The sequence below is a fragment of the Augochlora pura genome, chromosome 10 (assembly GCF_028453695.1).
Source record: "Augochlora pura isolate Apur16 chromosome 10, APUR_v2.2.1, whole genome shotgun sequence".
NCBI classification, from domain to species: Eukaryota; Metazoa; Arthropoda; class Insecta; order Hymenoptera; family Halictidae; genus Augochlora; species Augochlora pura.
The window spans coordinates 11,921,118-11,944,050 of NC_135781.1; the positions used below are offsets into that span (position 1 = coordinate 11,921,118).

Sequence of the window (22,933 nt, forward strand, 5' to 3'; positions counted from 1 at the left end):
GGGATATCGCAGTTTGCATACAATTAGCATGCGCAAATAAAACAAACCGTCTGCATTTCATTTCCGCAAAGACCGACTGTTTGCTCGATATTTTCATCCCTTTCCGCGGTATATGCAGCCGTCCGTGCATCGGATACGCGAGAAAGAAGAACGAGAGTTTCGAAATACGGCCTTCACCTTCGCCTGACACCGAGCGGGTCGTTTACCGGGCTGTTTTCTTCGAGACGATGCGGACGACCCCGCGAATCGTCGCCGTGTATCCCGTAGCTATTCAGCATCGTGACGAGCGTTTGCGAACACTAAGGCGAGAAAAAATGTTCAATATTCACGATGAGAAGCAGGTAGCACGGCGACGTGCGCAATGAACGACCGAACCAATAAATGGAATACAACCCGGGAATCGTGTTGATATTCTCTTTGCGAGAACGTCGATTCCTTTTGCCCAACTCCGAACGAAAATCCTTCGCCGCTTTGATACGACCGTTTCACCGATACATCGATCGAATATTTCTACGGAAAAACGCAAGCACTGGAATCTAATCTATTTTATCGGCGTCTATCCACGCTGTCTACATACACTGGAAAATATAGGATGTATCTCGCGGATAATAATCAGACGGAGTAATTCTGTGTGAAAAATATCACGGAAATATTGAAGGACACTATTCTATTACAAGTTTTGTTTCTGAGATGGACACGCGTGATATTGCATAAAAAACTATTGCGTTTGATCATGGCTTGTCGATTTTACATATTACAAGTATACGAAGTGAGAAAACAATTTTTGATAGTTATTTACACTAGTCCTTCAATTTAGGCGAATATCCGTTCCACGTGCTCTTGATTTACGCGAATAAAAGTTGCTTTGCTAATCGAAATTTTTATCTTTTTAGTGTATACTCCCTCCATATCGAAATGATTGTCTGATTAATAAATTTGCAGCAAGATAATATGAATACATTAAATTTTGCCTATAGATACGCGTCCGTAGCAATAATTATAATCACAGAAAGGAATTCACGGAATAAATGAAATCAGGAGATCAATTAAATCAAAATCAAAAGTCCATTTATCCATTTATAGATAATCCAAAATCAAAAGTCATGTTGCGTCGATCTTATCTACTTACGACATTGATTTTATCAAATTAAGATTGAACAGTAAAGTCGGATAACATTAATTACATTTCCAACATTCTTACGTTTTATAGATGCCGATCAAATTACAAAGACTATATGGATCGTTTATTTTGAAAGAGGTGTAAGTCCATTTCTGAAAGAAAATGAGATACCATATAATTCATGCTTAATTTAATGTAAATTTGTTATGTATAAATAGTCCGTGTTTAATTTCTTAAAAAATTCCTATGTTTTATACAATTTAAAATTGGTCGGTAAATGAAATTGCATAATCATTGATTATGAAAGTGGTGTAAGTAAAATTGACAGACGTAGGTGGCTTAGCAGATGGCTGCCGATCAGTAGATATGTAAAATAACAATTTTACATTTATTTTACATTACGTGTCATATTACGTGTCAACATGATAAATTTATTTTTTATATGAAATGAAACGAGAGAATTTCGTTTCAATAAAAAATCTTCAAAATGCGATTAAAAAACAGATAAGAAAAAACACTAATGGGGAACAGGTAAATTGGTTGCAAATATGGTGGATGAGGTTTCTCAAAAGTGCACCATACACTGTTTTATATAAAACATCGATGAAGGACAACGAATTTAAAACTACAAATTTATTACCTACACGTCCTGGAAGACCGCTAATATTTGAAAAAATCGCTCTGGCACTTTTGTACCAAGATGCTAGGTCTATTACTTATGAAGAATATGGAGACATCAAGCAGTTATTACCTTATATACCTCCGGTGCATTATGCATATTTCGAAACACTACCACATGCAGAGCATAAGTAAATACTGTTAATGTCTTGTATTTTTAACAATGTAATTTGCGTCTAAAATTAAGAATACCACTTCTATTTTATGTCGTGTCATTCTTTGTAAACAAAATTGGATTAATATGAAGTATATTTTAAGTGATATTTGCTTTTTCAAAGTTGAAATTAAACGATTTTTTGTCTAATTTTGAAAGTGGTGTAAGTCCATTTGCAGTCCGTAAGTATACGTCAGTTTTAGGTGTAGTAAAATACGCCTAAAACAAATTTATATAACCAAATTACTTTAGAAACAATCACTATCAATTACAGTAGAAACATTGCCAGACTTCATATAATTTGCCTAAATCTTTTAATTAGCAGATATGTTAACCTTTAATTTTCTCGGAACAAGAGAAAATTTACTTACACCACTTTCAAGATAAACGGTCCATATAATAAATTGGAGTACGAATTAATTTTCAAGCCTGAGCAACTGATTCCGTCACCCATATTATGGGTGATGCGGCAGTCAAAGTGTAAAGAGTAAATGATGCGCGCGTATATGTATAACCGACCTTCCGTAAACTATCACGTCGCGCGTAGAAATGGGAGGTATTCCGTGGAAAGCCCCAGCGGGAAGAGAGGCAGACAAACAAAGTCGCAGCATAGTCTGAAAAGAATAAACGTATCGGCTGGGTATAGGAAAACTATCCGCTGGTGGGTACGCATCGCGTGTTTTATGATTATGCGCGTGACGTGCGCCGTCTGGGAGGACTTTCATTGAGCGGACAAATCCTAGGTAGGGGATCGAGAGGGAAAAAAATTGTCGATGCGAAGTAGGGGTTTGGGCTTGAAGTGAGGGAGGGAGGGAGGGGGTGGAACGACGTGGCGGTGGGCACGGGGTTGGCGGCGTGGGTGTGGAACGGGCAGTCTGCCAGAAAGGACGGGGCGAAAGGTGGGATGAGGTCCGATCGTGGGCATGCAATGAAAGAGAGTAACAGGGAGGGAAAGTCGCGGTGGGTAGTCTGCCGAGGGAGACAAAGGTCCGCGGGGGTAGGCTGCGCACAGGGGAAAGGGTTCAGCGGAGAGAAAGGCCTGGCTAGAGAGTTGGCTGGGATACGCGGATAGCGGATTGGGATGGATGGGTTGATTGATTGGGCACGCTTGTATTGTTTCAGGAGGAAGCTGAATCGACGTAACGGTCTACGCCAGGATGGCCAGTTGGCCGCTGAGACTCGTATTCCTGTCCAGCGCCCTCATCCTTGTCCGCGGTAAGTAAGAACACAAATCGCCTGGTTGTGCCGCGGAAATAATTCCCTCCGGTCGTTCCGCCGGCCATTTCGGCGACCGTCGACCTAGGCAATACCATCCGGGACGTTTGTTGCGGGGGGTGGACGGGATGGACGCCGGGTGGAAGTGCGTTTAGCCGAGTAAATATTTGCGTGGCTAAACGCGACGCTGGAAAATGAGACAAGCGCCGCGTCTGCTTCGAGTGGAAAGCATTTCTTTCGTTTTTCCTGCCAGCAAAACAACTTCCAACCCGGTGGAAACTATTTTCCGTTCCCTTCGAGGGTAGATTTGATTTCCTTCTTCCGGAAGGCCGAGCATGGACCGGCTAGAACGTCGACGGGATTTCAGAAATTTTAGCTCGAAGAAAAAGACTGGCGCGAAACTATGCGCGCCATAAATAGAATTTTTAATATCGCGGTTACTCGGTGCATTGACTTTAAAGCACGTCGGCCTTACGGCGCGCGGCTGTCTCGCCCTCGAACTCTTTCCCTCGACGAGCGTCGGCTCTGTTTGCAGCCGAAGTGTCCGCTGATTGATTTTCTGCCACTCCACGATCCGCTCGCCGTTGCTCACCACGTGACGAAAGTACCACGGGTATCCGGATATTTTATGGACGGAGGCTTCATTTAGTCTCGATCCCATTATCTGTGCTGCTTTTCGTATAATTGGCGAGAGGATCTGTTTGCAACATCATGGGGTACAGTGTGTGATACTGGTAGTCTTCTCGGTTGTTAAAAATTTCGAACTCCTTTTCTGTATGAATTTTATTTGTTACACAGGTGCGACCTGATAATTAAATTTAAAAGAGTATAGGAAGAGGAACAAAAAAAGTACACAAACTTTTTTTAAAAATTAAAATTTTTAATTTTTAATTTTACAAAATATTTAAAACACGATTCCTACGCTGACCGTAATTGGAGCGTCAAAGTTTACTTTCGTAATTGTTACACGATGATTCGTTTTTTTTATCGCTGTACCCTGCATTTTTAATTCAACAAAAGTATTTCAATCACTCGACGGAAGATAAATTGAAATCGTTCAATAAACGGTTCCACAAAATTTGCCCCGAAATAACTTGTACTCAATAGCCGGCAGCGTTATGGATTCCGTATAAAGTTACCGGTGATTCTGTTTGAATGCTAAGCCCGGGGAAGAATGGAAACTTTTGTGCTCGAATTATTCGAAGTAATTTCGTCCTGCGGTCACAGAACCGCTGTTAGGCGGTGCCCTTCCCCGTTGGTCGGAGGCAGTGTATTTATTGCGCTACTATAAACGTCCCCGGAGGTATTAAACTGTCGACGAATTCAAGGAATTATACCCGATGACGATGTGGCATCGACCGAAAAACGGGGCGGACGATACTTATTGCCGTTTACCTTCCGAATCCCATGACTCTCTTTTTCTCGACCTGTTTCCTCTGCTTCGGACGAGTGCCCTTTTGCAAGAAACGGGAACGTTACACCGCTCCTAATTAAATGTTTCAGTTTCGAACGTAAAGACAGAAACTTTCGAGTGGAGTTCCGAATTGTCCCGCGAACTTTCCGTATATCGGAATATTCCGGAGTTTCCCGAATAACGTTTGACGTCAGCGCTTTCTTTGGCTGTCCTAGAAACTTTTTAATCGTCCAACAGGATCGCTTCTATCCTTTCTTCTCGTCATAATGCGGCGGTTTCTCCTCGAGGATCATCGTTGGCTATATGTACGTGCCGCCGCGTATTCCCGGTTCCCCTCTATTTCCCATCAATCGAGGCAGAAAACACGGCGCACGGTCTCCATGGAAATTCTAGCTCGCATCTTCGTGAAATCGGCTCGGGAAGCATCGAATTCGTGTTACCCGAGCCGCGAAGTCCGTCTTTCAACGTGCTCAGCACCGCCGGCAACGTTCACGAGAAAAAAAAAAGAACGGCACGCGTACGTTGCCAATCCTTAAGTATTTGAAAACCTAATGCAATTATGTTACGTAACACAGTTGCCAAATTTTAATATGCTAAAACCTGTACTATGCTGTGATGTCAAACGAAATTTTTTGTTGTACTCTCTCTCTCTCTTATTTTTAATAATACGAACTGTTATTAAATCATCAAAAATTATCCTTTTCCTTATTTGAGGATCTATTGCAATTTTGGAGTCACAGTTTGTGTATGACTTGGAGATAATTAACTCGGGGATAATTAAACCTTTTGACAAAGAGACGCTTGGCAAATGTTATAGACAGTCCTACCAACCTACGAAAAAAAATAAAAAAAGAATAAATAAAGAATTTACATTTTATAAACAAATTCACCTTACTTTTTGTTCACAGTGTTATATGTAGAATTCGTACATTGGTACCAATTTCCTCATTTTCACTGTCTCCAAAAATACAATTATGTCTTACCAAAAACCGATTATTTATCCTAAATTTTTCATTCTAAATGCAATGAATGACCTCATTGAAATTAAAAACAATTATATTTAATATTTATACAATAGCATTAACCAAACCTTCATTCAACTTATCTTGGTACCAGCCCATATCGGAATCGATGGAAATGGGAATGGTAATATAACGCCTGCACTGGATATTAAAGTCTCATTTACAGACATAAAGTTAACATAACATGATATTAATGTCCTTAAAATTATATATCACTTTCTAATAAAATGTAACATAAGAATTCAGTTATTAATTTATGATAATTATTGTATATAATGTAAAATTGTAGTCTGTTGTACAAGCTGCAAATGGTTGAAGGCAATAATAATGAATACATAAAACTAGATGAATATAGTAGAACGAGTAGGAAAGTATTTGTGTCAGAAATTGCACCGCACAGAATTCGGGATAAAATTTAATCTTTTATTATTAGATCATTTTTATTTATTTTATTATTTTAATGATAAAGTTATGAGAATTTTTACGTATTTGTAAGTTTGAAAGTTTCGGGAATTAGTCATTATTCAATATATGGGGAACTGAGAAGTAAATGTAATTTCAATTGACTTATATACCAATCTTCAATGCTTATTATTGTTAAGATCTTTAGTTGATAAATCAATAATAATTTATTAACGTACTATCTAGTAATAAATATATTCTTTCCTCTATACGTTTACATACAGTGGCAAATGCTTATAAGTTTTAAAGCACTTTATCTATAATTTATCATTCTGATGGAATCACACTGACTGATTTCTGAGTCTTTTCTTTATGCTCACTTTTAGAGAGCTCGCATTACCTTTCAAAGGCATTGAAATACTCTTCCAAAATCGTATTTAGAATCGCAGTCGGATACCTTGATCCAGTGAACAAATCATATGGAACGATTCTCTATCGATTTTACTTTGTCAAGGCGCAATTTAAACGCAACCGTTTGTTTCATTTGTAAAATCCGCGAATAATAAAGAGCCTTTAATAAATGTGGAGAATGTAAAATTAAAATAGAAGGCAAGCGAACTGTTCACACTAACTATTCCAATCAAATGAATACGCGTCATTAGTAGATTTGAAACTTCGTTATGCGTTTTTTTTAAATGCATTGTAATGAAAGTAATACGTTTAATTACATTGGGAGAATTGAATTCTATAATTACTGACAATATGATAGTTTTGAAAAAGAGAAACAGAAGAAGAACTTGAACCACGCACAATTAGTATATATACAGTTGTTTATGTAAATGTATATCCTGAATGTTAAAAAATTGCTACTTTAATCAATTCTTGTGCATCAGAAATAGAAAATTGTTTCAAAACAATTTAAATTAATTAACAAAGTTACGAGGACCATTGTCATAGGACTCATTTTTTAACGATCTCAATCTACAGCAACTACGTGAACAAAATGAATGTATAGAGTAGTGGAGCCGGTTTTTGTGGGATAACCAATTGAGGCATAATTCATTTCATTCAAAACATTGAATTAAATTTTTGAAAATATAGGAATAGTTTAATACATTTTATTCGATAAATATAAAGCTTATTATACCCGAAATTAAAGGCATAGCAAGTGGTCATCCGACACTAATCAGTTTCATTACAACTATACAAGGTATAAGGGAACTGGTGCTATATTTTTGTATAACAACATTAAGACGAAAACGAAGAATAATATTTTCTTATTTGAAGCAACGATCGCCAGAAAAATGAGTTTAGATGTAAAGCGAAAACGCGTGATATTAAATATGAATCAGCTGAAGCGTTTGATCGTGACCAATCGATTCTACTCCCTGTAGATACTCGGGCACATGAATCATACAGCTTCACAAGCTCATTTTTCTTTACATCTTTCATTTCATTTTAATAATAAGACAGATTGATTCTTAAAGTCATTTATCTACATTTCATATTAATAATGAAAAATGTTACTCTACATGATTCATGTAGAATCATTTCTCTCGTTTGCAGCATCATTTATATGACACCGTGTATGTAGTCCAATTTGTAATTAGCTTCCTAGTATTACTTCACCCTTAGTACTACAATTTTTACAAAAATAAAAATTATAATCTTGACATCGTGTATATAGTCTAATTTCTAATGAGCTTCCTAGTATTACTTAATTTTTAGTATCACAATTTTTACAAAAATAAATGGTATATTCATTCTAGATAATTTATATTCATTCTAGATACCATATCAATGGTATATTTATTCATTCTAGATAATTTATCCATTGTACTTTACTCTTAGCTTGTATGTAGTTAATTTTCAACATAGTTCTATCATTTGTTTGATTCTTCTCATAATCCCAATTCACAAGTTATTCTAATCTGGGATTTATCAATTACAATGATGCGTTGCTCAAACTTGTTTAAACGAATTTGATCAATATTCATTACAGATAGTCATATTAAATATCTTGTGATAGTTGACTCTTCGTACCATTGCTATTTCCACACATAACTTTTGCTACAGGTAGACTGCAAATTTCAAATGCAAAATATAAATGTTCCGCAACAGTTGCAAGAGATAGTATCCACCTAATTCCTTTCTTGCTCTAATAATTTTAATAAACTGAAAGTAACGTGTCAACATTCTTCCATTCCTTTAATCTTCCTTTTTCTCACAAACACACGCAATACAATCATGCAATCTAATACATCCATTTCACCAAATAAAGTGTAGTACGTTTCTACAGTAGGGTCCGCATGAATTCCTGTCAAAAAGCCGAGCACAGATTGCACGGTATCGGCTGAACATCGACATTTTTTACAAAACCAATAAACGTCCCTAGTACTTATGGACGGTGCAGTATAGATGGGCGCTCGAGCGGCGCACGGTTCCACGACGTGCATACTAGATAGAGGATGGTCGCGGTTGGCAGCAGGTTTGCGGGCGTGAGCTGTCGCGAAGAGGAAAATAGTGGAGAAAGACTGTGGAGTGATTTGGAAGGTAGTCGCCGGTTTTAGGGGTTGGGGGCAGTGACGGTGGGGGAGGGGTGGGTGGAGGGCGACGGAAAGGGAAGCGGCGTGGCTGAAGCGAGACGAAGGGTGAGCAAGAAGGGGGCAAATGGAAAAGAAGGATGGATGGCGTGGACGGCGGGGCGGGCGCGCGGGGCCGGGAGCAGGCGATGCGACAGTGGTGTTAGTAGCGGCGATGGTGGCTTAAACGAGGAAGGAGGGACGGGTGCTTTCTTAAAGATGTGAGTCGGGGCGCACTTGTTGCGCGGGAAAGGAGTACGGGCGATGCCAAGGAAGGAAGGAAGGAACGGGCGTGTGCAGGCTTCCTGGCAACGTGCTGAAAGTGGTAAGGGATGATGGTGCGGGGGCAAGATTCTCGCCGGGCTGGAGGGGGATGAAGAAAAACGACCAAAGGTAGAAAAGGAGATTTGACGGTGGCGAGAGTTGCCGTCGGTGCGGCGGTAAGGTGAGGAAAAGATACGGGGGGCGCGGGGCTCGGGGCACGACTGGGGAATCGAATTGATTCCCTTTTACGGGCTCGCGTTACTTTTCTTCACCGTCTTACCAGTCTTGCCTCTTGACCAGGCTTCTTGCTCCCCTCTGCCCACCGTGTTATTTATTTATCAGCTCTCGCACGTAGCTTTCCTCATCCTCGCGTAAAAGACCCCACGACGCTCTTATTCCATCGAACCCTCTCTACTTCTTCCTCAGCTCTCTCTCTCTCTCTCTCTCTTACTTTCGCTATCTCTTTCTCTCCCTGTCTCTCATTCACTTCCTGATTCTTTCTTCCTCTCGTCTCTACACCTTGTGTTCTCCTTCCTGTCGTGACTTCTTCCAGCTATGTCGCCTACCCTCCGTTTCGCTATAGCAAGTTCCTTCGACCATCTCTTTTTTTTCCGTCGTTCGGCGCTGAAAGGCGGTTCTTTCACATCGACGCGAGGAATCGACACTCGCCAATTGCAACCGGAGAACGGGGCAGACTTATTGGGATTCTTTGCGGACAACGGTCCTCTGAGGTGTCTGCAATCGATCCTCGAAGCGTTGGCTACGATTCATTGACTATCGTGCGTCGATTCAGCGTAATTGAGTAGGTGGTAGTTTGTTTTCTACCGGTGTGCTACGTAACGGAGATAATAAATGCTGACGAATGACGTTAAAAAGTGTGCAGAGCAGGGCTATTGATATTGTTATTACTGCAACGCCACGTTAAAATGTTTTGCTGCAGGCGGACTCGCCAAACACTCGCAAAGAAACGCTTGCATAAACCAGCGGAGATGCGATATTTCCTGTTTCATTTGTTGAAAAATGCCTGCAAGCATTTCTTCGGATACGGGGAAAAGAGATCGTTTGTTTTACTCCCAAATGTATTGTAGTTGACGCTAGTACAACAAAACGTGTTATGAAGATATTTATTATCATATTTATTCACCGTGGTTTGTCACTGATTTATATAGAGATATAAGCCAAATTAGAGACTACATATTTTCTTTTTCTTAAAAGGATCATATGTCACACTTATCTTTCAAGAAATATTTGTTACTCGCTGAACTTGTCTCAGTGTCCACAAAATATTGTGAAATTGTGATGAAAAGTTCTTGATTTGTCGAGGAAAAACCTGAAAGTAACGTTGAAAAACGAAGGAATAATTTAACTATATTTATTTCAAAGCTCTGTTTGAATCGTGTTAGAGAAAATGAAGGAATTTTTAGATCGGTTCAATAAAAACACAATATTGTAAGCTGATTGCGTTTTTCTTAAAGTTTAACATCTTGCAATCATTACTGATTTGGCAGAGTTTCATCAATTTGACATTCATTGGACTCATTTAATCATATATTATATTAGAAATGCAATCCATGGTTGGATACATTCAGTATCATATTTTCATAGTAATGCAAACGATAGATCATTTGTGACAATATAGTTATTACAATTTTAGAAGGTATGATCTTGAGATGACCTTCATCTCCAACTTATACTTTTTCTACTGGAACATTCGCGAGAAAATATGCAGCGATGTTTTAGCGACATTATTTCATTCCGTAGTTTCTGACGATAAACTGAAATGTTCATGTGCTTTATTAAAATGCACCACTCATTTCCCGATTGCGAACGACTTGTAGCACTAGTCAGTGTAGTACTGACGCGTAAGAAAGCCACGTAACAGGGACTTAAGATCCAGGAACGAGAAACTTAAGTTTAAAACAGAATGAGCAAATCCGTTCAATTTGTCCGCTACTTCCGCAAACAATAAACTAAGTGAAACTCGCAAAGTTAAATGGGGTAGTCTGCAGGCGGCGTTCGCTTATCCACGGTTGACCTTCGACAGATCGTGAAATTAGGTGGAGCGAGGCTTCAAAAATTGTACAGTCGACGAGACGAGGGTGAAACATAACGGTGTATTAGTGTACGAAGCGTTACAAAGTTCGAAAGGAGAAAAATGGCGCACTCAAGTTTATTAGCTGCGATGCAGAAACAGAGGAAACAGTTTTCCCACTCGCACGCCTCGCTGTATATAGACAGCGGTTCATTGAACCTGCTGCTTGAGAGAATTCAGCACGTTACTTATTTATCAGCGTCTACACGTAGCCGAGCATCGAGCGGAACAGAGCACAGCGAAGCCACTTTCGTGTAAAGAACCACGCGACTATCACCCCTTGGGAGAAAGGCACTTTCCACGCGAGCAGATAGAACCACCCGGGCCCGGATTGGATTGGTGCCTCGGCGAAAAACTTATTGAGATTCCTTGCGGATATAACGGGGTTCCCTGGGCTGCTTTTATCAGCAGCCTCCACGCGAATTGATCGATATCCGCGGACGGCCGCCATATTAGCCGGAGAATCGAAATTGCGCGTATAATTCCGCCTCGACCCGTCGAACTTCCTCTTTAGCCGAGGAAGATTAAACGCGAAAGAGCCGGGACTCTCTTCGCTTGTATCCGGAGCTACCACGGCAACGGTTCGGCGCCGCATCGCGTCGACTCGTCGGTGAATAAAAGAATATTAACCAATAACCTAGATCAAGATCAGGAAGATTGCAACCCGTTTCGTCGCCGCTGTAAAATAAAATCTTTCCCGGTCGCGTAACCGTGTCTCGTATACGACTCGGAAATTCTTTTACAGGTAGGGGCTGCGCAACGAGTCCACTTTATGTTGCTCTCTAAAATTTTATCACCGAATCTGATATCGATGGCTCGCCGTGGCCGCGCTCGCCTCGCCATTGGTCGCCGGCGCTTTCATCCGGCGCGATACGCGGCAAATCCGTCTTCCGCGCGAGCGTTCGCATTTTTTATCGGCGCCCGACGGCGCTGCTAGCCTTCGATTCAATTCCGCGCGACGATGCATCGCCGATACCTCTCGCCGATGCCTCGGCGATACCTCGCGAATAATGGCAGCGCAGCGAGCGTTCGCGGCGAGAGAAATTTGGCGCGATGACAGTCCATTGATCTCGAGATTGTCACGTGCGAGGCGCAGGACTCTTTCAGGCAAAGCTGCGACTCGGCGGGACGCTGTAGGAGAAGATATTGTAACCGGTGAGTCGGTAATTGGGTCTCGGACCGGGCTCTCGAGCCCGGCTTCCCGTGCGATCCCGCCGATCCGCCCAATCGAGCCACCCTACGCTGGAAGCTCTCCAACATCATTTCGAATGTCTACATTCGGCGCGGGATTCGATTGGATCGGTTTTTCCGGAAATCTAACTGAGCGTATGATTCCGAGAAGTTTCAGCTGGCTTGCACCGTTGTCGTCGTTTTCGGTGTCCGGCGAACAGTCGGGCCCGATCGGTGTCCTTCCGTGGGTCGCTTTATAAAATAAAATGTAATTTTGCGCGAACAAAACGCTGAATCGGATGGAAGCTCGTCGGATATCCGGTCGTCGGACTCGCCGGCGCGAAAGGATTCCGTTAGTCGCTCACGGTCCGGCTCGGCCCGGGCTCGTAAGTTCTCCGCGAATTTATCGAACGGTTAATTGAAATGAAGCGGGTAATCCGCTTCGGCCGGCGATCTTTCTCTTCCTCCTCTTCCCTTTCATCTCCTTCTTTCCTCGCCCCCCCCCCCCCCCCCCCCCTTCTTTTTTCCAACGACGACGAAAGAAGAAGAATTCGCCTTTATCGAGTTGCGAACCTTCGACCGACCGGTCGGAAAGTTTCATAAAAGAATTCAAATTAGTCGATCCTCGGAATTTAACTATCCCATTCGAGGTTCTCTGATGAAATTTTCGCCGGGAGTATTGAACTAGCTCCCGCCGCCCGTTCCCCGGGTCAGTGTGTGCCTTATTTTTACACTATCGATTCCCCTCACTTCTTTGACGCTGGATCCTGCATTATTCAACGGTCCTCCGGGGCTCGTGCTATTCCGGCTACGTTCGTATACAGAACATTAGAGATCCACGTTAATCCTATCCTCATTTCAGGCGACCGGCTCGGATTCGGTCGTACGATTGTGCCGACGCTAATTATTTCGTCGGTCGTCGCAGATTGGCGCGCGCGCGCGCGCGAGCCCCAGCGCACGGCCCCGTCGCGCCTGGGAAAATCTTTTTCCCGGGTAATCCGGTCTATTCGGCCGAAAGAGGATTTTGTTGGGCTGCCCTTTTCAGACGCCGGCAACGGCCGGATCAGCGCTACTATAATGCTCCCGCGACGGAGACGCGAATCATGTTGGCCCTTGCGCGGCTGAATTATGCATCCGGACCACGATTGTTGAATATTCGTATTATACGGTGACGCCGCGACGATTTTAATTAACTATGCGCGGAACGACTCTCGCGATCGGAGCGGAACAACTCTCGCGATCGGCGCGGAACAACGGCATCGATTCGATTAACGCTCATTCGACGCACGGGAGAAATAAAAAAATCTCGCGCGCTCACCCGCTCGCCACTTCACTCGCGTCCGTTCGCGCCAAGTACAAAACAAATACATTTGCGAGAGCGTCGAGTGTTTCTGATGGACAGCCGCCCCGTATAGAAGAGGCGCGCGCGCGCGCTAGAGAGCACGGGACCAGGAAATGGTACGAAAAGTTATGGAATACGTTTTCCTCGCCCCGCGACTGTTTGCTTTGTCACGGCGTGGTCCTGTTCCGCGCGGACCATTTGCGACCAGGCACGCACACAGGCGCGAGGTAAGCACCGGTGAAAATGGCAACTGCAGAACATTTTATTAGGGAAAAAATGAAATGCTTCGTGACGTAACTTCCAGGTAACTTTCAGTGTCGGAAAAGTTTGGAAACTGGCGCTGTACGCATCCCCCTCTTTCGCGCGGCTCTGGCTATGCTCCGACCGTGGTACCTTTTTCCAACCGTTTCGCTTCGCCTCGGGCGATTTTATTTTTTTAGTTTTTGTAGCGCGCGCATCTTTTGCCGTTCAATAATTCGCATTATTTAGGAAAATAACCGTAAAATTTCTTTAAAGTATAGGTAACAAATTTAAAAAATAGGCAACAATGACTACAGTAGCGGACACAAGATCGAAACTGGGAGAAAAAGATTGGTAAAATACGTTGCTGTTGCAAATGTTTTCCATAACGACATCTCACGTATAGCAATAGATTGGCATATTGTTGATACTCACCGATTGCCTCCTTTATTGGGCCTAATTCAACTCACGTCCAATGCGCATTTGTATGGTATTCAGAATAGATTGATTTGTAATTATGCTAACTCAGTAAGCGGTTACATTGATCTATTCTTTGACTTTACAATTAAATGTAGACAATCGACTGTCGAAATCATCAGTGCAATCTAAAAGAAGTTAACACTTTAGTGTAACTAAGTACTCAAGTCAAGCATTCGTTATTTTAGTTTGAATTCTATTGTTATTTTCTAAAATATGATTAAATTTTCATTCTTGCGAGAATAATATCGTTTGCCAATTTTGACTAATACAAAGTATAAAGGTATGCCTCTAGATCGTCATTTTCAAATTGTACGCAGATTTATATGAAAAATGACGTAAAAGATATTTTGGGTGAGACGAATTAAAATAGTAAAACTACATCAATGTATTAATCTTTATATACTTAACCCAGACGTGGGTATCCACTTAACTCCTTTGGCTACGGCAGACTTTGGCACGCATCGGCCGCACGGTACGGTACGAATTCACTCGCGACATCCACTGGGTACGGCGAAATTTTTCGTTAGACATGCATTTCTGAGGGAGTATTGGATTGGAGAATAAGTTCGTAGCGTTTTTTCATTTTCTCTTACTTTACAGCAATTTGTTGCTGTTTGACAAAGTGCGTCATATATATTCGATAGAGCTGTCTTTGCTTTACAAAACTGTGCTAATTTCTTTTTTAAGTCATTTAATTTGTTATTATTTTTGAGGCCGTAGCGGTACATGTTCGGCGACCGAAATAACAATTCGAGCCGTACGTTTGCAGATGCCAAGGTTTTGACGAAAAAATATTCCTTGACGTTTGCTAGAACGTAAATTATCTTATTCCTTTATTAAAATATATGTTATAAATATATATATTATAATATTCAAAATACTGAATTCTATTCCATTAAACCAATATTACTTGAAGTGTACATTAATTTTAAGCTTTATTTACAATATTTAATAATCAAATTTAATAATAAACGTTCAAAACAGGCGAAATTTAATCTAGACGCCTATTGGTGCCTACAGCAATCAAAGGGTTAATACAATTCTTTTAATAATTATTCGTGTTTTTTGTAGGATATGGGATTACCTGGGGTTGAATAAATACAATCACTCTTTAAAAATAATCGAAAACAACAAGCAGTTGTGGACAGATTCAGTAATGGTTATCTAATATTAACACACTCCCATCTAATCTCCAAAATTGGAGACTAATTGCATCTGCTAATAGTTTTAAATGTTCATAACATTAACATTATACAATTTTTACTTAATTTATTTCTTTTTATTTGTTTATTTTATTTATTTTATCCATTGCAAAAAGTATTTCATATTACAAAAAATTATATAATAATAAATTTACCTCAATAAGAGGTAACATATTGATTGTCATAACAACCGATTCACAGGCTACCGATCAGAGTAAAAAGTCGATTTATATGCTATCGGTTGATAAAATGCGGAGTTGTTAAAAGTTGTGTTCGCCTTGGCATACTTAGAGTCGTTCTGTCATCCCAAAAGGCCTGAATCAACACAGTCGTTTTAAATGCCTAATTATCGACCGGACAGAGTAAACGCGAAATCAAAGTTTCAGCGAGCAGGAAAGCAGAGAAGCTTTTTCTTTGCAAGCCGTTCATGACGAGGTTGCTACCCCTAACCAGGATGGTGAGCCTCGAAGAGAGAACGAAAGAGAGAGAGAGAGAGAGAGAGAGAGAGAGCTGCTCGTAGATTCGAGCAGCGACAAGCTGCGTTTGCAGCTTCTCAGATCCAGCCGGGGTCGTTCTCTTTCACGTAAAGTGTTAAATAAACAAATTTAAGCGCCGCTGTGTCCGACGAGCGGCGACGAGGAGGGCGAAAGAAACGAGGGGAACGTGCCAGTATCAACACGGCGGAGGCGGGTCTGGCGGAGTCGGCGCAGATAGTCCTCGTCCTCGTCGTCACGATCTCCGCGTTCAAGTGTCGCAGACATTTAACGAAAGGTGCCGGTGAAAGAAGCGGCGATAAACGGGCGCCGTTTTACGCGCGAAACGCGACCAGACGAGGAGGAAGGAGGCGGGCTGGTCGGGCCGGGTCGTGCCGCGGCGGACCGCGCCGCGTCGGCTGCGACTGCTAACGAAAAGAGTGCGTATAACGGCAGTCTCGATTGCACGAGAGCAGTCCTTTCTCCTCCCGGCGCATACATTTTCTCGCACACACCTACGCCCGCGCCGCCCACACCTCCCCACCCCGTCGCACCACTTTTCTGTCAATTGACAAAGGCTGGCAAGTTCGTGTGGAACACTGAAAGGGATTCGCAATATTCTCATTTATTTTAATTCCCCGACGACACTCAAAGGACCCGTTCATCCACGGCTCATCGTTCCCGCCGGCGCAGAGAAATTTTTCATTAATTTTCACATATTATCGCACGGTGCCAGATTCACACGGTCGATTCCATTGGGCTTGAATTGTTGTTTAATGTCGCTGCACGGCTGCGCCAAAGAATTTAATAGAATGATTTTTAATTGCGTACGCGCCGCAATTTGGATCGCGTGACCTCGTCTCGCTGGTCATTCGATGACGCTTCCTATTTGCTCGGCGGTCCAATGCCGAATCATTTTTGTATGCATGACGATAAATATTAATGATAAACGCGATGCGATTCATACCACGCCGTTTTATCATTCGATCCTGCGTGACGATGACCGTGCGCCACTGGATCAAATTTGATTCGTCTGATAATCTGCGGAAAAATTACGCGTGGAATACTTTTATCTGCTTTAAAAAATAATAGTTAAAACTATTCACTGTTACCTTTTTTAAAATGTAAAAATGTAAAAAGGCGGTCGTCTTTTCACTTTTTTTATCTGAGTCTATCGTAAAAATTTGATTCTCTTTGGTGATTTATATGCATGTTGAAAATGTCATCGTAATCGCCTCACCTCGACGTGAACTGTTAATAATAAAAGAGCTATAAACAATTAAAAATTTACACGTTTCGGTGGGTGTAGTTTGACTATGCGTTAACCAATTTCAATGAAATTTTCAACATTTATATAAGTTACCGAGAAGTATGAAATGAATTCTTTAAATTTTCATTATGGGCACAGATAAAAAAGTGAAAGCCGACAGTTTTTTACATTTTTTTATTTCAAATAATAGTAAAACTTTAGATAAAGTATTTAAGTCGATGTATAGTGAACTAGCTCCATTAACATTTATAAAAAAATTAAAGTCATTTAGACCAGTTTTAAAAGAGTTCTATCATTTTGAAAGCAGTGTCTGAATTCTTTTTCCTCACTGCATGTTGTTAACTCGGTATCGACAGAAACGTCTGTTGCTAGTCAGTTGATTCCACGTCTCTTAAATACTAGTGTACGCAAACAGGGTTTCCGTGTTCGAGAGAAACAATTTTAAATTGATGCAACTCTATTGTGCCCGTAAATAAGTTTAAATTAAAGTAAATTTGATAGATTTAAAAATAAAGTTGCACTATTCTCAAAGTAAATTATCTAAAATGTTACTGTGGCTTTAAACAAAGTGTGACTATAGTATCGGAGAAAACAATCGATCCTTATAATATCGACTCAAGATATTTTTAACCCCTTGCAGTATAAAACCGAGTCGGTCTTGTGATAAAGATTTCGTGCAAGATCTACTAAATATGAATATTATCAATTTGTTTTAAATCGAAGGAAAATTTAATACTTCTCATATCAAAGTCTAGAAACGAAAGTAAATAAAGAGAACACAAGTAACAAAAATTATTTGGCCCTATTAAGGAAAAAAAATTGAGGACAAGTAAGTGTTAATAAATGCAACATAAAAGGAGTCACAGTGCAAGGGGTTAAGTATTAAATACTGATGCGTTCATTGATTTAGGGTGAACGGATTGAGACTCGCAAGATTATGACCCAAGAATACACATAATTACGGTACTTAATATCGAGATTATTAACTGTTTGGAAGTAGATACAAAGTGCGATGCGTTCAAAAGTTTTCAAGAGTTATTAGAAGTTCGTGATCATTGTGAAAGTAGATTTACATTCCGAGTTATATCCGCCCGAGTTCACGGGCTTGAATCTTTTTTTGCTCAAATGGTTTGAGCTGGCGTTTGAAAATGACTTAAACTCTTTAAGTTTTGTACTTCAGAAGTTTCTGCACACCGCGATCAGAATCCCGAAGTATTACAGAACTCTCTAAAAGCACAGATGTTTGCCGGTATACAATAGCTACCGTAAACTTTGCGAAATATCGGTGCCGTTCAAGAGCATCGCCGATATATACGTATATATCAACAATTACTCTCCTCACTTTATGAATCGATATATTGCTTACTATTCCCTTTCAGGTGAAGACGCTTCTAGAGTGATTTAAAGCTCGCCAAAGATATCTAGGTACACGTTAGTCTCAAAATGTCTAAAAAATTCAGAATATAGTTTCTGTTAAATTACACCTTACATTGTGATTGATGAAAGTATTTTGCAATATACACGAATTATTTTCCAATTAGTAACATTTAATCTATGTTTCATAGGATGGCTTCTAAGACGCTTGAACTGGTGTTTTGTCAGCGTTCCTACGGATTCTTTTAATAGAAAAATCATAACACTTTTTGCAGCATTTTCACAGTATATTTATAATTGTTATAATATTATTTTTAATTTTTTCGAGAAAAACAAAATTGACAGTACTTTATGCTTTCATATGCAGTCACTGATAAGATAAAAGTCGTCTCATGATATTCGTAATTTCCTAAAGTTTCTATTTACACAAAATTAGAAACCAATGAAGATTATAGCAGAAATAAACGAAAAAAAGTAACAATTCCAGAAGTAGCGTTAGTTTAAATTTTAATTCTCGATTCCTTCACGTTCTATTATCATCCGGATACTTAAGACAAATGTTTAGAAATAAAATTTTCAAATAATTCGAGCTCGGCTATAGTGATTGATTGATATGCCTAAACTATCAAATTCGAAGCTAACGGATTAAGCAGAGTGTGAAATATTATAGGTACTGTTTAAAAAAATGTAGATTTAATAAAAACGTGTTTAAAGTTTCAGCTGTACCTTCTTTAAGAAACTACGTAAAAGCTTTAATTCGCAAACTTCATATAACATTTTTTTCTCCTTTTAGCTCTTAGATTAAGCTCTCCCAGTTCTGTGGTATAAATTCGAGACACCCTGTATATATAACATTCCCGTATAACTTTTTTAATTATCACCTTATATTGGAGTAAAACTGATCGAATTCTATAAATAAAGTTTTGCTTTCTTTTAAATTTTCATATTCATTCTTATATTCCCATGTTGTTCTTAACAAAGTCGCTTCAACTGACTGGTCTTTAGTGATTAATTATCGTGTCCTATCTTATAAAAAGCCTTAGAACTTATTTCATTTAACCAGTTTGTTAAGCATTTAACCAGCTGTGTTTGTCGAGTATACTCCTTATGGAAAAGTGGTAGATGTCATGACGAGTATTCTTGTCACGCTTAAAAAATAAAAACGAATGGCTATTCCAGTTACAATATTAGTGGAAACAAAAACATATTCTCAAATTTTTAGGCCAAATAACGAAACAAATAAAAGAATATGAATAATTTAAGGTTAACTCGTGCGCCTCCGTATGTACTGCCTTTATCGGTAAACACTTTCCGAATTATATATTAGGCAGCGTTTATAAGTATTTGAATTTTCCTTTATCATGTGCGTAGAATATGTCAATGCTAAATGAATAAATAAATATTAGTAATAAAATTTTTAATTTTATAAAATAAAACAGTTTTTTTTTTAGTGTAATATTTCAATAGCAAAACCTGTTCTGTGCTTGACGAGTATACTCGTCATTGATTCTTACAATACATACAGGTGCTCTGAAAAGGAGGCGCCACAACTATCTGGTTAATAAACGTAAAACTAGTAGGAATGTTGCTATCCTCGTACGAAGGACAATCGCTACCATCTAGAGGCACGCGCGAAACACACTTCCCTCTTCTATTTCCTTCCATTACTTCCTTACGTAAACGTGTAATTATTTCTTTCAGCAGCACTGGCTGCCAAGCACAGTTATTAAATCCAAGACCCCTCGACCGTTGCTCGTTAACTAATCCGCCGGTCATTAAACGCGAAACGGAAACAATCGAATGACGCAATTACTTTGAACGATCCCGGTGTTTTTGCCGCGGCGCGTCGACAGAGGAAGTGGCGCGGTGGGAATCCGCGACATTTGTTTCAGCGGCGCGTTATTTCTTCGTCCCGGTAATTTTGCAACATTAACGCGGCCGCGCAGCGCCGTGCAGCCTCGCGGAACGTCGACGATTTTCACCGCGGGGACGTTTTTCAAATAACTCGGCCCATTTAAACCGTGCCGCAAAGGGTTGACGCGATAGGGTGTTGCAGGAGGCAAACGGGGCGGGTTCGCCTGTGCATATACGTTGTTTATAAATTTCTTTTTTGGCTGTGATCGCGCGCGGTCCCCCCTACCCCCTCGCCCCCTCGCCCCCCACCCCTATCCGCGCCCGCGTGCCGCTCTGCACTCCCCCGCGCATTATTCTTTCACAAGGGAGAGCCGAGCTCCCTTTGGCACGCTACATGGATTTCGCGGCGCGCGTTTTCATAAGCATGCTGGTTAAATTTTCAGCGGGAAACCGGCAGGGGTAACCGGACGCAAACAAAACGCGTTAAATCGGCGCGATTCTCGAGCGTCGCGCAAACAACGACGCGTCGAAATTCGCAGGCCGGAAATACGAGCCGCGGCGCTGATTCCGCGATCTCCTATAATGCGAAATCGCTCGGCGTCTACACCGTTCTTCGTTAAAGCAATTAAATTTAAGCGCGTTGCAATTTTGAAAATTCACCGACGCCGCGCCGCGCCGGGCCGCGCCGCCCCGTTGTTCGCCGCGTTTAAGCTACTCGAGGCCGGGTTTGTAATTAAAAAAGCATAGGTAAGTGAAAAAGGGAATGAATTCCGCCCGGCCGGCCCGTGGCTGCCGGAAGAATGCGTCCCTGCAGATCGCTGAGTTTGACACGGGTTTCATTTAATATATTTTCTGTAAACCGAATTGAATCGCTGTCTAAATCCGTAGCGAACGGAATTAAATTTATAAAGCCTCAAAGCTGGCAATTAATTATCTATTGTGCCTTTGGTAGCGTAGTTATTTGTACAATTTTGTTGTAGCTGCGAAAGAATGCATGGATTTTTCTGGTCACGTAATATTGGAATCTTTGTTCGTTAGTGATCGACTGCGAATTCTATGCGATTTTAAAAATGCTGAGTGAAACAAATGCTATCTTGCAGTTAACTCGATTCACGATTAATTAGATTCAAGTCGAGTTTAATATTGTAGAAGTGCTACAAAATTTTACGGACTTAGCTTAAAATGTGTGATTCGGTTTTAATTTAATTTAGACGATTATATATTAAAACGAAAACAATTAGTAGCTTTTATTTCCTTTGAAAAATATTTCCTTTATGTATGTTTTATCGATCTAGATTTCTAAAGGAGTGAATAAAATCTAAACTGAGGTATGATGGTTTAGGTATGATAAATAGAAATTTGGTTGCAACTTTTGAAAATAATTGTAATTCGAATAATATCGCAGGTATTTTTCGAAACTTTTTCTGTCATTAATTACATTTGAATTACCAACAATGTAGCTTGTAATTGTTTAAAAATAGTGCATTTAATATCGAAACTTAATAACAGCTCTTAAGTTACAATATATAGATTGTCAGAAAATTTCTTCCCAATGTATCTTTGATGCGTTTCGTTTTATCTGCTGTAATTGTCATGGTGGAAAATGCATAAACCGAATGCATAACCGATTATACATAATTATCCGAACGCATAATCAGTTATATATAATAAATAACTGACAAAACATCTGCTTAATCATTGGGAAAATTAGTTTCTTTATTGCCGCCCCAGGCTACAAGGCAATAAACAAACACGATTTTCTCTCTGCGTTTATGGGCTGCATTACAACCACTCTGTGAATATCAAATTAATACGTAGAATACCGTTTGTCGAATATTCCATTGAAAGCTTCATCGAGCAAGAATTGCCACCACGTGATATCACCGTGGAACAACAGGCCATTTATATTCGATGATGTAAAAATAATTTCAGTGTAATTGAGTTTTTCATTACATCCGTTTCCTGCGACAAATTATTATACTGACCCAGTTCCAGTCTCCGCGACAGAACAACATTGCAACGATAGTAGAATAACGATCCGTCCACTTCCTGCTGTAACTAGCATACTGAAAATCAATTACAACGTATTAACTTTTTATTTCTGTTTATCGTTCTTCATGTTCGAAATTGTGTTAATGGGCAGAAACAAACATTTCCATCGTCAAGTTTTGCTGTATCGGCAATGTCAATTACTGCCGCCAATGAGAGGCGCGCGTAATTGAGTTTTATTAATCGTTAAAAACTAATTACATGATGCTAAATTACACGATGTTAAACGATGCTCTGTAGAAATGAACACATATTGGTAATAAACATATTCCATTTTGTTAGAACGATTTTTTAGAAAATGCTGTTCTCGTATCAAAGCTCCGCGTGCAAGTAACTCAAAGTAATGAAAACTTTGGCAATTAATTAATTAGCCATGAAGTCGGAAAATGGAATGCATTTTTTATACCAATTTATACCGTGGATCTTCAAGCAAAGTAAAAATCGTCTACATCAATTCGCAGAAACAGGTATCAGATATACATTAAATTAATTATTTTATTATTTTACCAGTTCGAAATAATGTAATCATCAATTAT

General features: G+C 40.2%; 1 protein-coding gene across 1 annotated transcript in view; it reads left to right on the forward strand.

Annotated features, from left to right (window-relative positions):
• The first annotated feature begins 3,109 nt into the window (after positions 1 to 3,109).
• The window catches only part of LOC144475900 (cell adhesion molecule Dscam2), a 265,598-nt gene continuing 245,774 nt past the window's right edge, over positions 3,110 to 22,933 (forward strand). Inside the window, exon 1 of the mRNA XM_078192303.1 lies at positions 3,110 to 3,167. Coding sequence (XP_078048429.1) covers positions 3,110 to 3,167 — 58 coding nt within the window. The remainder of the gene's footprint in view (positions 3,168 to 22,933) is intronic.